The sequence below is a fragment of the Heteronotia binoei genome, chromosome 6 (genome assembly GCF_032191835.1).
Source record: "Heteronotia binoei isolate CCM8104 ecotype False Entrance Well chromosome 6, APGP_CSIRO_Hbin_v1, whole genome shotgun sequence".
Classification (NCBI taxonomy): domain Eukaryota; kingdom Metazoa; phylum Chordata; class Lepidosauria; order Squamata; family Gekkonidae; genus Heteronotia; species Heteronotia binoei.
The window spans coordinates 42,995,809-43,008,049 of NC_083228.1; the positions used below are offsets into that span (position 1 = coordinate 42,995,809).

General features: G+C 42.2%; 1 protein-coding gene across 1 annotated transcript in view; it reads left to right on the plus strand.

The window, feature by feature from the left end:
• The window catches only part of CFAP46 (cilia and flagella associated protein 46), a 155,736-nt gene that overhangs the window by 69,543 nt on the left and 73,952 nt on the right, over positions 1–12,241 (plus strand). The window contains exons 22-23 of the mRNA XM_060241376.1: positions 1,445–1,626; positions 9,669–9,800. Coding sequence (XP_060097359.1) covers positions 1,445–1,626; positions 9,669–9,800 — 314 coding nt within the window. The remainder of the gene's footprint in view (positions 1–1,444; positions 1,627–9,668; positions 9,801–12,241) is intronic.

The window sequence follows — 12,241 nt, forward strand, 5'->3', positions numbered from 1 at the left end:
AGAATCAGTGTCAAACCACAAAAGCAAAAGAGAACCCAGGGCAAAGTGGCAATTTCAGGTGGAGAAGCAGTTGAATTCAAATCACAGGAAAACAAGAGAACTTGCTTCACTTACCTAAGCTACTTTTAAAAGAAGTACAAGCCCAACAGAACCAATATTAAACAAGAGAATCCCAGCAGAAGTAACCTGGCAAGCTCCCCTGAGATTCCATTTGCCTTTGAGAGCTGTCTACCTCCCCTTCCTCCTGTTGCCTGAAAAACTTGCAAAAAAGCAGCAAACAAAAACAAAAAATCCACATCGAGTCTATTTCCAGGAATATTCAAGATTAAGGTACCAATATTTACTGGGATTCTCTAATGTGTATCCAGATCTGGAATGCATCTGAAAAATACCTATGATGTGCTTTTGGGGTATATTTTTGGACTGGATATATCTGAGCACATATCCCTAATTGCAACACTGAAAATATTAGAGGCACTTCGGTAGAGTTGCACAGTAAAATGCCTATCCTATCTTTGTTTGTCCAGCCACTCCTCAAAAGGCCGGCCCTGCCACTAGGCAAACTAGGTGATTGCCTAGGATGCCGGCCTTCTGGGGGCACCAAATTGGACATCCCTCCCATGTGACTTGGTGACCTTATCAGTGAAAGAGGGAGTGCCAGAAGTTAGCCTTGCCTAAGGTGCCAGAAAGTCTAGGGCCGGCCCTGCCCTTGAATGAAATACTAAACAAGTTATGGGTTACACTGAGACTATATTTACACTTAAGCTTATCTGCACCATTACATGCATCATAAAGCACGGGTTGCATTAAGCTTGCAAAGCAAGCTTTCTAACAGGGCAAACCCACTCTGCCTCAGGGCCAGGTCACTCTGGATCACACTGGTCAGGAGATGGCGGCTGCTACTTTACCTGACTGGCCAGCCACCCCTGGACTGGCTAGATCTCTCATGCTGAGTCTGAAGAGGCTCATCCCACCCCTCATGATTCCATTCGAGGAAGTGGGGGTGGTCAACTGTGGCGGCTGCTCCAAGACTCCCACTGGTTTTGTTCAGGGCCCTGCTACATGTGTTTGTAGTCCTTTATCCATGGTAACTCTCACTCTTTTTGCTGGGTGACCAAAAGAACCTTGGAAAGGAATTTTAAAAATCTGACGTCTTGCAAAACAGCTTTTTCTACCCCACATTTCCTTCTTGTATTCCGCTATATCTCATCTTGTCCACATTCTGAGCCCTCTTGAGACTTTATGGGGTCTCAAAACTAGGCACAGAGAAGGTACGATGCATTTAGAATTTCAGATGAAATAGCAAAGATATAGAGAGAGGTTAGTTTTTCCTTAGATCTTTACAACAGTCCACCTTATCTTATTCCTTCATCTGTATAAGACTGTATGTGCTTGATGTTAATATGGATCCGGGTAAAGAGTCTTATCCTGTTATCTTTTGCAGTTGTTCAAAATGACTTTAGAATGCAATTGGCCAGATCCCCTTGTGGAACTTCAGACGCTGACCAGACTTGCACATTTTGCACTCACTGTCCATGACCATGAATTAGTGATGACATGTTCTCAGAAGATTTTGGAATTAGGTGATGAATCACTGTACAACACAGAAGTTAATAAACAAGGAATGTAAGTAGACGGCTAACTTGTAAATACTATTTTTTAAAAATCAGGCATAATTAAACATCTGCTGGCCCAGATTTAACAAATCATCTTTTAACCAAAATAAAGAGATCAAGATTAACCAGAAGGGTTATGCGGCCCTTCCAGAGAGCAAATTCTTTGCCCCCACAATTCCATTTTCACTGCAATTGAGCGAGATGCAGGCACTGACATTAATTAACTAAGGTGACTAGATCCTGTGGTTCTTGACCTAGGTTGGAAGCTGCTGTTAAGAGAACCTAGTTCTTCTTGACAGCAGCTAAACATAGGAGGGAGAATTTGCACATGCAACACATATATGCAGATGTACATATACAAACAAACATACACATACACATGCAAATATACACACACCAATAACGGACAACCATTCTTTTTCTTTTCAGTCCCTGTAGTATTTGCTATTGAATTGTAGTTGGCTAAATTTATTTTGTTTTGAAGTGTCTCAGCTGCAGTAGAAGAAGGTGCTTGGATCTAGAACAGAGCTGCTGGTAAGATGAGAGAGACTTGATTTGCTTTTCTAAAACTGCTGGGGAGCATTACCTAGGGTTGCTGTGGGAGGTAACTGTATGTGTGCTTGGTGCCTGCTGGAGAGGGGTTTCTGGTTGCTTTTGTGTATCTTTTGTGTAGCTGTTGCTGAGTGAGGAGAGCTTGTTTGGCTGGAGGTAATTGCTGGCCCCACCCTCTGCGGTTGCTCTGGCTGTTGAGTCAGAGGTGGGTGGGGGCTTGAGCCTTTAATTTGCAAGGCTCATCCTTGCCAGAGGCAGAAGTGTCTCAGCTGCAGTAGGAGAAGGTGCTTGGATCTAGAACAGAGCTGCTGGTATGGTGAGTGAGACTTGATTTGCTTTTCTAAAACTGCTAGGGAGCATTGCCTAGGGTTGCTGTGGGAGATAACTGTGTGTGTGCTTGGTGCCTGCTGGAGAGGGGTTTCTGATTGCTTTTGTGTGTCTTTTGTGTAGCTCTTGCTGAGTGAGGAAAGCTTGTTTGGCTGGGGGTAATTGCTGGCCCCACCCTCTGCTGTTGCTCTGGCTGTTGAGTCAGAGGTGGGTGGGGGCTTGAGCCTTTAATTTGCAAGGCTCATCCTTGCCAGAGGCACGAGCCTTTGGCACAAGCCGAAGGGCTCTTGGCCTGTGGCTCTAGCAGTATATATGAAGGAGGTATATACTTGTGAGGAAATATGTGAATCGGAGCACGGCAGCTCAGTTGAGCGTCTATGGGTAAAAATAAAAGGAGTAAGAAACAGCAGTGATATTATTGTGGGGGTCTGCTATAGACCACCAAGTCAGGCAGAGGACTTGGATGAGATACTTTTACAGCAGATTGCAAAGTTCTCCAAGAGAAGGGATACAGTGATCATGGGAGATTTCAATTACCCAGACATCTGTTGGAAGTCCAACTCTGCTAAAAATGAAAAGTCAAATAGATTCCTGACTTCTCTTGCTGACAACTTCCTTTTCCAGAAAGTGAAGACGGAAACAAGGAAATCTGCTATCTAGGATTTGATTCTCACCAACAAGGAAGAATTGGTTGAAGAAGTGGAGATAGTGGGCACCCTTGGCAGTAGTAACCATGTGATTTCGGAATTTACAGTCTTAGGAAAGGGAAAAGCTATACGTAATCTGACTTATAGGTTGGACTTCAGAAAGGAAAACTTTGATAAACTTAGAACTATGCTAGGTAAAATCCCATGGTCAGAAATACTTAGAAGGAAGGGGGTTCAGGAGGGGTGGGAGTTCCTTAAAAGCGAAATACTGAAAGAGCAATCGCAGACAATTACTATGAGAAGAAAAAATGGAAAAAGCCTAAAGAAGCCGAAGTGGCTCCATAAACAGCTCTCTAAAGACTTGAGAAATAAAAAAGACTTCTTTAGGAATTGGAAGGAGGGCCTTATAACCAAGGATGAATATAAACAAATCACCAGTGCTTGTAGAGAAAAAGTTAGGAAAGCTAAAGCTCAGTATGAGCTTAGGCTGGCCAAAGATGCTAAAAACAACAAAAAAGGGTTCTTTTCTTATGTTCAGAGCAAGGACATAGTAGGCCCATTGCGAGGGCAAAAAAGTGAAATAACAGGTAATGAAGAGAGGATGGAATGGCTCAATTCCTACTTTTCCTCAGTCTTCTCTTCTGAAGGGAACAGTGCTCAACATGGAAAAAACAGAACATATAAGGAGGGTATGAAGTTCCAACTAGGATCAGTGTAGGGGTAGTACGTAAACACCTAGTTTCTTTAAATGAAACGAAGTCCTCAGGGCCAGATGAATTGCATCCAAGGGTTCTAAAAGAGCTTGTGGATGTAATTTCTGAGCCTCTGACTATTGTTTTTGAGAATTCTTGGAGAACAGGATAGGTGCCAGAAGATTGGAAGCGGGCGAATGTTGTCCCCATTTTCAAGAAGGGGAAAAAAGAGGATCCAGGTAACTACTGACCCGTCAGCTTGACATCTATACCTGGAAAAGTTTTAGAACCAAACAGTCGGTCTTGGAACATTTAGAAAGAATGGATGTGATTACTAAGAGCCAGCATGGTTTTGTCAAGAACAAGTCATGTCAGACTAACCTGATCTCTTTTTTTGAGAAAGTGACTATCTTGCTGCATCGGGGGAATGCTGTAGACATCGTTTATCTTGATTTCAGTAAGGCTTTTGATAAGGTTCCACATACTATCCTTGTTGACAAGTTGATAAAATGTTGTTTGGATCCTGTTACCATTAGGTGGATCTGTAACTGGTTGACAGATTGCACCCAAAGAGTGCTTGTGAATGGTTCCTCATCTTCTTGGAGAGGAGTAACAAATGGAGTGCCTCAAGGATCGGTCCTGGGACCTGTTTTGTTCAACATCTTTATCAATGATTTGGATGAAGGAATAGAGGGAATGCTTCTTAAATTTGCAGATGAAACTAAATTGGGAGGGGTTGCAAACACAGAAGACGACAGAAACAGGATACCGGCTGACCTTGACAGGCTGGAAAACTGGACTAAAACCAATAAAATGAATTTTAACGGGGATAAATGTAAAGTTCTGCATTTAGGTAAGAAAAATCCAATGCATGGTTATAGGATGGGGGAGACTTGTCTTAGCAGTAGGATGTGCGAAAAGGATCTAGGGGTCTTAGTGGATCTTACGCTGAACATGAGTCAACAGTGTGATGCGGTGGCTAAAAAGGCAAATGCAATTTTGGGCTGTATCAACAGAAGTATAGTGTCCAGATCACGTGATGTGGTGGTATCACTTTACTCTGCTCTGGTAAGACCTCATCTGGAGTATTGTGTTCAGTTTTGGGCACCACATTTTAAGAATGATATAGACAAGCTAGAACGGGTCTAGAGGAGGGCGACGAAGATGGTGAGGGGTCTGGAGACCAAGTTCTGTGAGGAAAGACTGAAGGAGCTGGGGATGTTTAGCCTGGAGAAGAGGCAGCTGAGAGGTGATATGATCACCATCTTCATGTACTTGAAGGGCTGTCATATAGAGGATGGTGTGGAATTATTTTCTATGGCCCCGGAAGGTAGGACCAGAACCAATGGGTTGAAATTAAATCAAAAGAGGTTCCGGCTCAACTTTAGAAAGTTGACTGTTAGAGCGATTCCTCAGTGAAACAGGCTTCCTTGGGAGGTGGTGGGCTCTCCTTCCTTGGAAGTTTTTAAACAGAGGCTAGATGGCCATCTGACAGCAATGAAGATCCTGTGAATTTAGGGGGAGGTGTTTGTGAGTTTCCTGCGTTGTGCAGGGGGTTGGACTAGATGACCCTAGATGTCCTTTCCAACTCTATGATTCTATGAACCCATTGTTCTTTACCCACTAAATATCTGTATATAAGCTTTCTCATTCTAGAATATTGTTTAGTGTGTGAAATATTCTGCAGGATTTGCAACGTCAAATTTAATGATGAAGTGTAATTCTAAACAGAGCTATACTCTTCTAATTCTGTTGACTCTGTTGGCCTTAGTCACTCTGCTTTGGATTTCACTGTTTCAATGCAAGAATTCTTCATGCTATTTATAATTATAGTTCATTATGAATCTTTGTATTGAAAGTTCACTATTACAAAAATTGGAAATTATTCTTGTAGAATTTCTATCTAAACAAAGAACTTTAGTGCCCTCTAAAGTACACGATGATTATTGCGTTGTATTGATTATAGTAAAGCACAGAAGGAGGCTCAAGATCAAAATATATAGTTCTGCTAGATGGTGAAGACTAATAGGGAGAGAAGATGCTTCATCTTTATCCAATTAGATCCCCCCTCCCAATGTGTAATTTTTGGGGGAGGGGAATAATGGGGAAGTGTGCATCTCATGTAATTTGGCCTTCAGCAAATCTGTTGGTGGATTAAAAATGGATGTATTTTTCTTTTTATTTCACACATCTGCCTTATCATTCCATCTTACAGGAAAATGATTTTGGGGAGGGAACGGAGTTGCTAATATGGAATCCTCCATTTTTCAAATATGGGTAATTTGTATATGTATTATTTTTGTTTACTGATTGGCCAGATTTTTCCTTATATGGGGGCTGTGCAGCAGTGCAACTCAACAGGCAGTCCTCTCAGGTTTCTGTTTATTTTAATGTAGTGTATACAGTCTGTTGGCAAAGTTGACGTTTTTCTTTGTTCATTAAAATGTGCCGAAGGTGTTTCACAGTTGCAGAGAACATAAGAACCTTCCCCACCCCCCTTGGGAAGTCACATTACTAAATTTTGGATGCCAACAAATGGTTGATGGCTAGCAGCCATTAGGATGTTGGTAGGCAGTGACATAGGAGTGTGCCACTGTGGTGGTATAATGATGTCATTTCTGTGCTGAATGCCGACATGATGCACACTACTCTAGGATTCAGTGGAAACTCTGTTGTTTTACCATAATTTCTGCTGAATCTTAGAGTAGCATGATGTCATTTCGAGGTTCAACCTGTATATGATATCCTGTTGTCATTGCAATTGTGATTTTTTAAAAAAAGTTATCTTTACTCCCACCAGTCTCCTGAGTGGTGTTGGGAGTCAGCATCTTGCAGCAGGAGGTCTTATGCTGTAGCAGTAGATGTGGCAAGCATAGAGAGAGAAGGTTATGGTTTCTAGCTACATTGCTGACAAGAAGCAAGAGAGAGAAGCAAGAACCAAATGTAAGAGTTGCAACTTTATGAGAAACAAGGAAGCAGTTTAATAAGGAGCAAGATGGAAGTAGATATGCCTTAAAACTAACTGGGTATATACTTTCACTGCTATGTTTTTTACATTTGTACAATTTCAACACACCATGATTCTTCTTGGGTACTGTGGCCTGAGTAACACTCACATTTACCAGCGCTGCAGTTATTGATCTGGATTTTTCTTTTGCCATCCAGATAATTATTATATGGAAGTGGTATTCTTTTTCTACTCCGTTTCTCTGTATATTTATAAAAATCCCAATACTTGGGGGAAAAAATCTGTTTATAGAACATAACCCTTTCACTAGGAGATGAAGCATGCAACTATTCCAAATAGGTTTATAGTCGATGTTTGCTAAACTGTTTAGAGCACATTCAAGTGGCAAAGATTGAAGTAAAAATTTAAATGTTTTGAAAAAGCACAGACTGCATGCCAAAGAGATTTTCAAATTATGATGGCATAGTAGTATATATAATTTTATTGATATGTAATTGCATTGCAGCTTCTACAGCTATTCTAGATTGTAGGCAGATGGTGCATATTCAGATCTCTTTGCAAATGGTGGGTGATATCCTGTTGAGGAAGATACTTTTATCCTTGATTCCATTGGCATTCTCTATACAGTGAGATGAAAAAATGAAAATTAACTCAAAACAATACTTAGACCGGAGGGACTATAGACATAAAAATTATTTCAAGGAAGGCATTCATTTTGAAGACGAGTCTTTTCTTCATGATGCAAGGATTCTCATGATGCAAAATATGGATGAAAGCTGTGGCACCTGACCCTCATGGCTATAACAAAAGCCAGCCTCCCAAGCTGTAGTGTAGTACATCTTGAAAATGAAAACACTCAGGCTAGGACAGAAAGGCTGCTAAGCATAAATCTGCTGGCACTTCAGGCTGGTACTTTAGGCTTTTGCAGATGGTGTCCAGAATGGCCATGTGTTGTTTCAGCCAGAAAACCTACCATTGACATTTATATAAATGGACAGGAAATTTCAGTGTGAATTCAGATGCTCCAGATTCCTCCACAAACACAACAGAATTAGCCAAGTTAGCAGTCAGAATGATTAAAAATAACCTCTTGTATTTTAATGTGTAAGAGAGTGAGTCCTGAATAGCCTCAATGTTTCTTCTGAATATGAACAAAGACCCCATGAATATCATGGTGAAGGTTCAAAATACATTTTACTATGGCAGTTTTGGGAAAAGGGGATATTAGAGCAGTCATGGAGGAAGTGTGCTACTTTCTGTCCTTATGAAGTAGTGACCAGTGCAGGTGGTTAGGAAACAGAGAGCATTCTGCTGGGTCATCCTCCTCTCTTCTGCTCTCCAGTATGAATTATCTTGCCTTTTCATGATTTAACAATGGTATACTATTGTATATGCATTATTGCCCCCAAGGAAAGGAGGCAAGAAACAGGGTATGTTTAAATAATAAAATAAGTAAACAATGGGTAATGCTAGAGAGGATTGCTCTGTAATTAGGATTTGTAACCCCACTTCAAATCCTAATTTAAAATGAGGGCAAACCCTAATTTAAAATGAGACTTAGACCTGTGAGGTGTGAATTCAAGGTACTCGTGGAAGCAGATCTTCTCTGGTAGGAAAGCGCTTCCTGGTTATAGCCAGGGACCTTAAGCTGAAAGACACCAAAGGGAGGAGATTCCCCCAAGCTAACCAAACTAGCTCTCTCTGGGAAACAGGTAGCAGGGTTCCAGCATCACTACTACTGGAACTCTTAGACCAGATTTTTTTAGGGTAAAGCTTCCCTTCCTTCCTCTTTGTCTCTCCTCCCTCATCTTAGGGTGGGGTGCCCTGTGGTGCACTCTTCAAGCCTGGATCATGTCTGCTCTCATCCCCACTTTCTTCTCTCTTTATCCCCCACCCTGGGCATCTTCAAAACACAATTGCCAGTAGACAGCTTGCCTGAGGGGAAATAACATGAGAGGTAGTGTTCCTGTGTGCTAATTGTCCTCCCTCTTCTCATGATACTTGAGAATTTCTTTATTTATTGGTTTTTTAAGGCCCCGCTAATCCAGAGGCTCTTAGGATAATTTACAACATGAAAACCAATAAGGTAAAGCAACATTAAAATATATAAAATATTAACATTAAACTATTAAAATATGTCTCTGTCACCATACAACTATTAAAACAGCCCAAACATGCGGTTACCCTCCAAAGGACTAAGCAATGCAGCTTTGCATGCCCTGCAGAAACTAAACAAATCTGACGTGTCCTGGGTGTCATCCAAGAGTGCATTTCTCAGTGTAGGGGCTCACAACTGAGAAGGCCCTTCTCCTAGTGAGAGCTAACCAAGCCATCCTGGGGCCAGGCACCTGCAGGACCCTAACCCTAGATGATGACCAAAGGGAGTGAGGGAGGTTCTAATGTGTGTGAGAGGGAAAAAGTGAGAACCCTAAACAATCCAAGCCATAAGTACCATCTTAGATCTCAAATGACTTCGTTGCTGGATGAGAAATAAAATTTCCTGCTTATCAAACTAAGACCCAGAACTAGTCTTTTCAGACTCAAGTTGAATGTGAAGGCAAAGTTGCAAATATGATGGCAAATAGTATGTAGAATGAAAGTCAGCTCGTTATGTATTTAGAAAGGTATGTGGTGATTTATTTTGTCAGTTGTTATTTAAAGTTTCTTATCTAAGTGCGGCATTATTTTTAAAAATTAAATGCTCAGACTTCACTGATGGGTTCAAATAATCTGATTTTCACAACTTCCCACTGGTGAAAACTCAACTCAGGATGTGAATAATCTGGAATGCTGTGCTTTGAAATCTGTGGTTTGGGTTTATAAAACTAGATGTTCAACTTGAAATGATTTTGGGTTTTCTGTACAGGAATGATTACATAGTGAGACAAGAAATGCTAAGTATTGCTGCTTGTACTCAAGGGAAGAGTATAATGGAGAACTTGGCAGGAAAAAAGCAATTACGTTTAGTAGCATCAAAATCCTTTGTTAAAAGCACAAGGTATGTATAAATTGAAACAATGTAAAGTATTTTAGAGAAAGTTTAACTCTTATAAAATAGCAAATGCATACATCCAAATAATATATGAAAGTTTGCATACTGAATGTTATTAACAAGAATCTGTAGGAATTAGTTACCACAAAGTATATTCATGGATATGTAAAAATGTAACTGAATGCCTTTAGAATACAAATGTTTGAAAGGGATTAGTTAGTCCTAACAACAGGACCGATTACCCACTCACCTTGTTCTGGTCTCATTGCTCCTTTTCCTGCGGTGCTTCTGCTGGATTTCGCACAAGCCGCCTTGGGGCGGCAAGTTGCCTCGCCTCTTTTCAAGTTCCCTCCATGGCAGGCAGAAACTGGTTTTCAGAGGATCCTGCCTGCTGCGGAGGGAACTTGAAAAGAGGCGAGGCAACTCGCTGCCCTGGAGCAGCTTGTGTAAAATCCAGCAGAAGCACTGCGGGAAAAGGAGCAACGAGACAGGAACAAGGCAAGTGGGGAATCAGTCTAGATATTACGCTACTGCAGATATTATGTTGCTGCAGCTTTCTTTCTTTCTTTCTTTCTTTCTTTCTTTCTTTCTTTCTTTCTTTCTTTCTTTCTTTCTTCCTTCCTCTCTTCCTTCCTTCCTTCCTTCCTTCCTTCCTTCCTTCCTTCCTTCCTTCCTTTCTTTCTTTCTTTCTTTCAAAAAAAATGCATCTTTCTTATTCCTGGAGCCATAGGAAACGTTACTATTTGATACAATACAGCTTAAGAATCACTGGAAGAAAGAGGTAGCTCAATGTGTTCTTTATCCATACCATACCGTACCATACCATACCATACCTTTAATGGCATAACAGTTGTGAATAAAAATACACAGAACGACCCTTGGCACTTACCGTGAGGGGTCCTTCTCCTAAGAGGACAGGAGGACATCTTGGGTGTTTCCCACCGTCCAATCAGGGAGGCAGGAATCTTAAAAAACTTCCCCTTCCTGTGGCTGTGGGAACCACCCTCCTTCCAGTTCGGGTGACTTCGAGAAGCAGTAAAAAACTCTTGCAGCTATCGCTGCTATGAAAAAGTAACCTAACTGGTGGTCGGGAAAAAACTTGGCTTCAGCCTCCCAGACCGACTAAAATAAACTCGTATAGAAAACAAGAACAGGTAAACTACAGGTAGCCTATATCAGAGGGTAAAAACAGCTGTAGACGAAGGCTACAGGAGAAAAAACTAGACACAGATACAGATACAGATAGATGCTGCCCAAGATAGGGCGATAGAAAGGGTGGGCAAGATGTCCTCCTGTCCTCTTAGGAGAAGGACCCCTCACGGTAAGTGCCAAGGGTCATTCTCCCTAAGAGGCGGAGGACATCTTGGGTGCTCCCATAGCAGTATGTTATTCAGGGTGGGATCGTCCTACACAGGCAGCACATGTTGCAGGATTCGCCTGCCAAAGGCTGCATCCGCCGACGCATATGCGTTCAACTTATAGTGGCGGATAAAAGTGGAGATAGATGACCACGTAGCTGCTTTGCACACCTCCTCGATGGAGGCGTTCCTGCTAAAGGCTGCATTGGTAGCCGCACTCCTGGTCGAGTGCGCGGTGATCCCTGGCGGTACCTGAAGGTGTAACGCCTTATACGCCTCCGATATACACTGCTTGATGGCGTAGCTAATTGCTGACTTGGACATCTTCTGCCCCAGTCTGGATACTGCTATATTAATGAACATGGAGTCTGACTTGCGAATAGATTCAGTTCTGATAAGGTAGACTTTAATTGCTCTTCGCACGTCTAAGGTATGCCATGTGCGCTCCTTGGGATGCTTGGGATCCGGACAGAAAGATGGCAGATTGATTTCTTGACTTTGGTGAAATCTAGACAAAACCTTCGGTTGGAAGGTAGGGTCCGGATAGAGAACTACCTTGTCCTTGTGGAACACACATAGTTCCCGTTTAACTGACAAGGCCCCAATCTCTGACACTCTTCTGGCCGATGTTATTGCCACCAGAAAGATGGTCTTCATGCGCATCATCTTTAGAGGCACAGATATTAACGGCTCGAATGGTGGGCCTGTTAAGGCCGAGAGTACCAGGTTCAATCTCCAGGTAGGGAATCGATGCACTTGCGGTGGAGAACTCATGGAGGCTCCTCTAAGGAAACGACGAATATGAGGGTGAGATGAGAGGTTCACGCCGTCCACCTGATGGAGTACCGAGGACAAGGCCGCCACCTGACATTTGAGGGTAGCTGGCTTCAACCCAGAACGAAGACCGTCCTGAAGAAACTGAAGAATCTTGGGGACAGAAGGATGTAACGGATCCACGGTTTTTCTCCGACACCACCTGTGGAAGGCTTTCCAAGACATATCGTAGATCCGCGTTGTGGAGCTCTTTCTGGATGCTAGGATGGTATTCGTCACGTCACTTGCATAACCAAGATCTAATAGAGAGCGCCG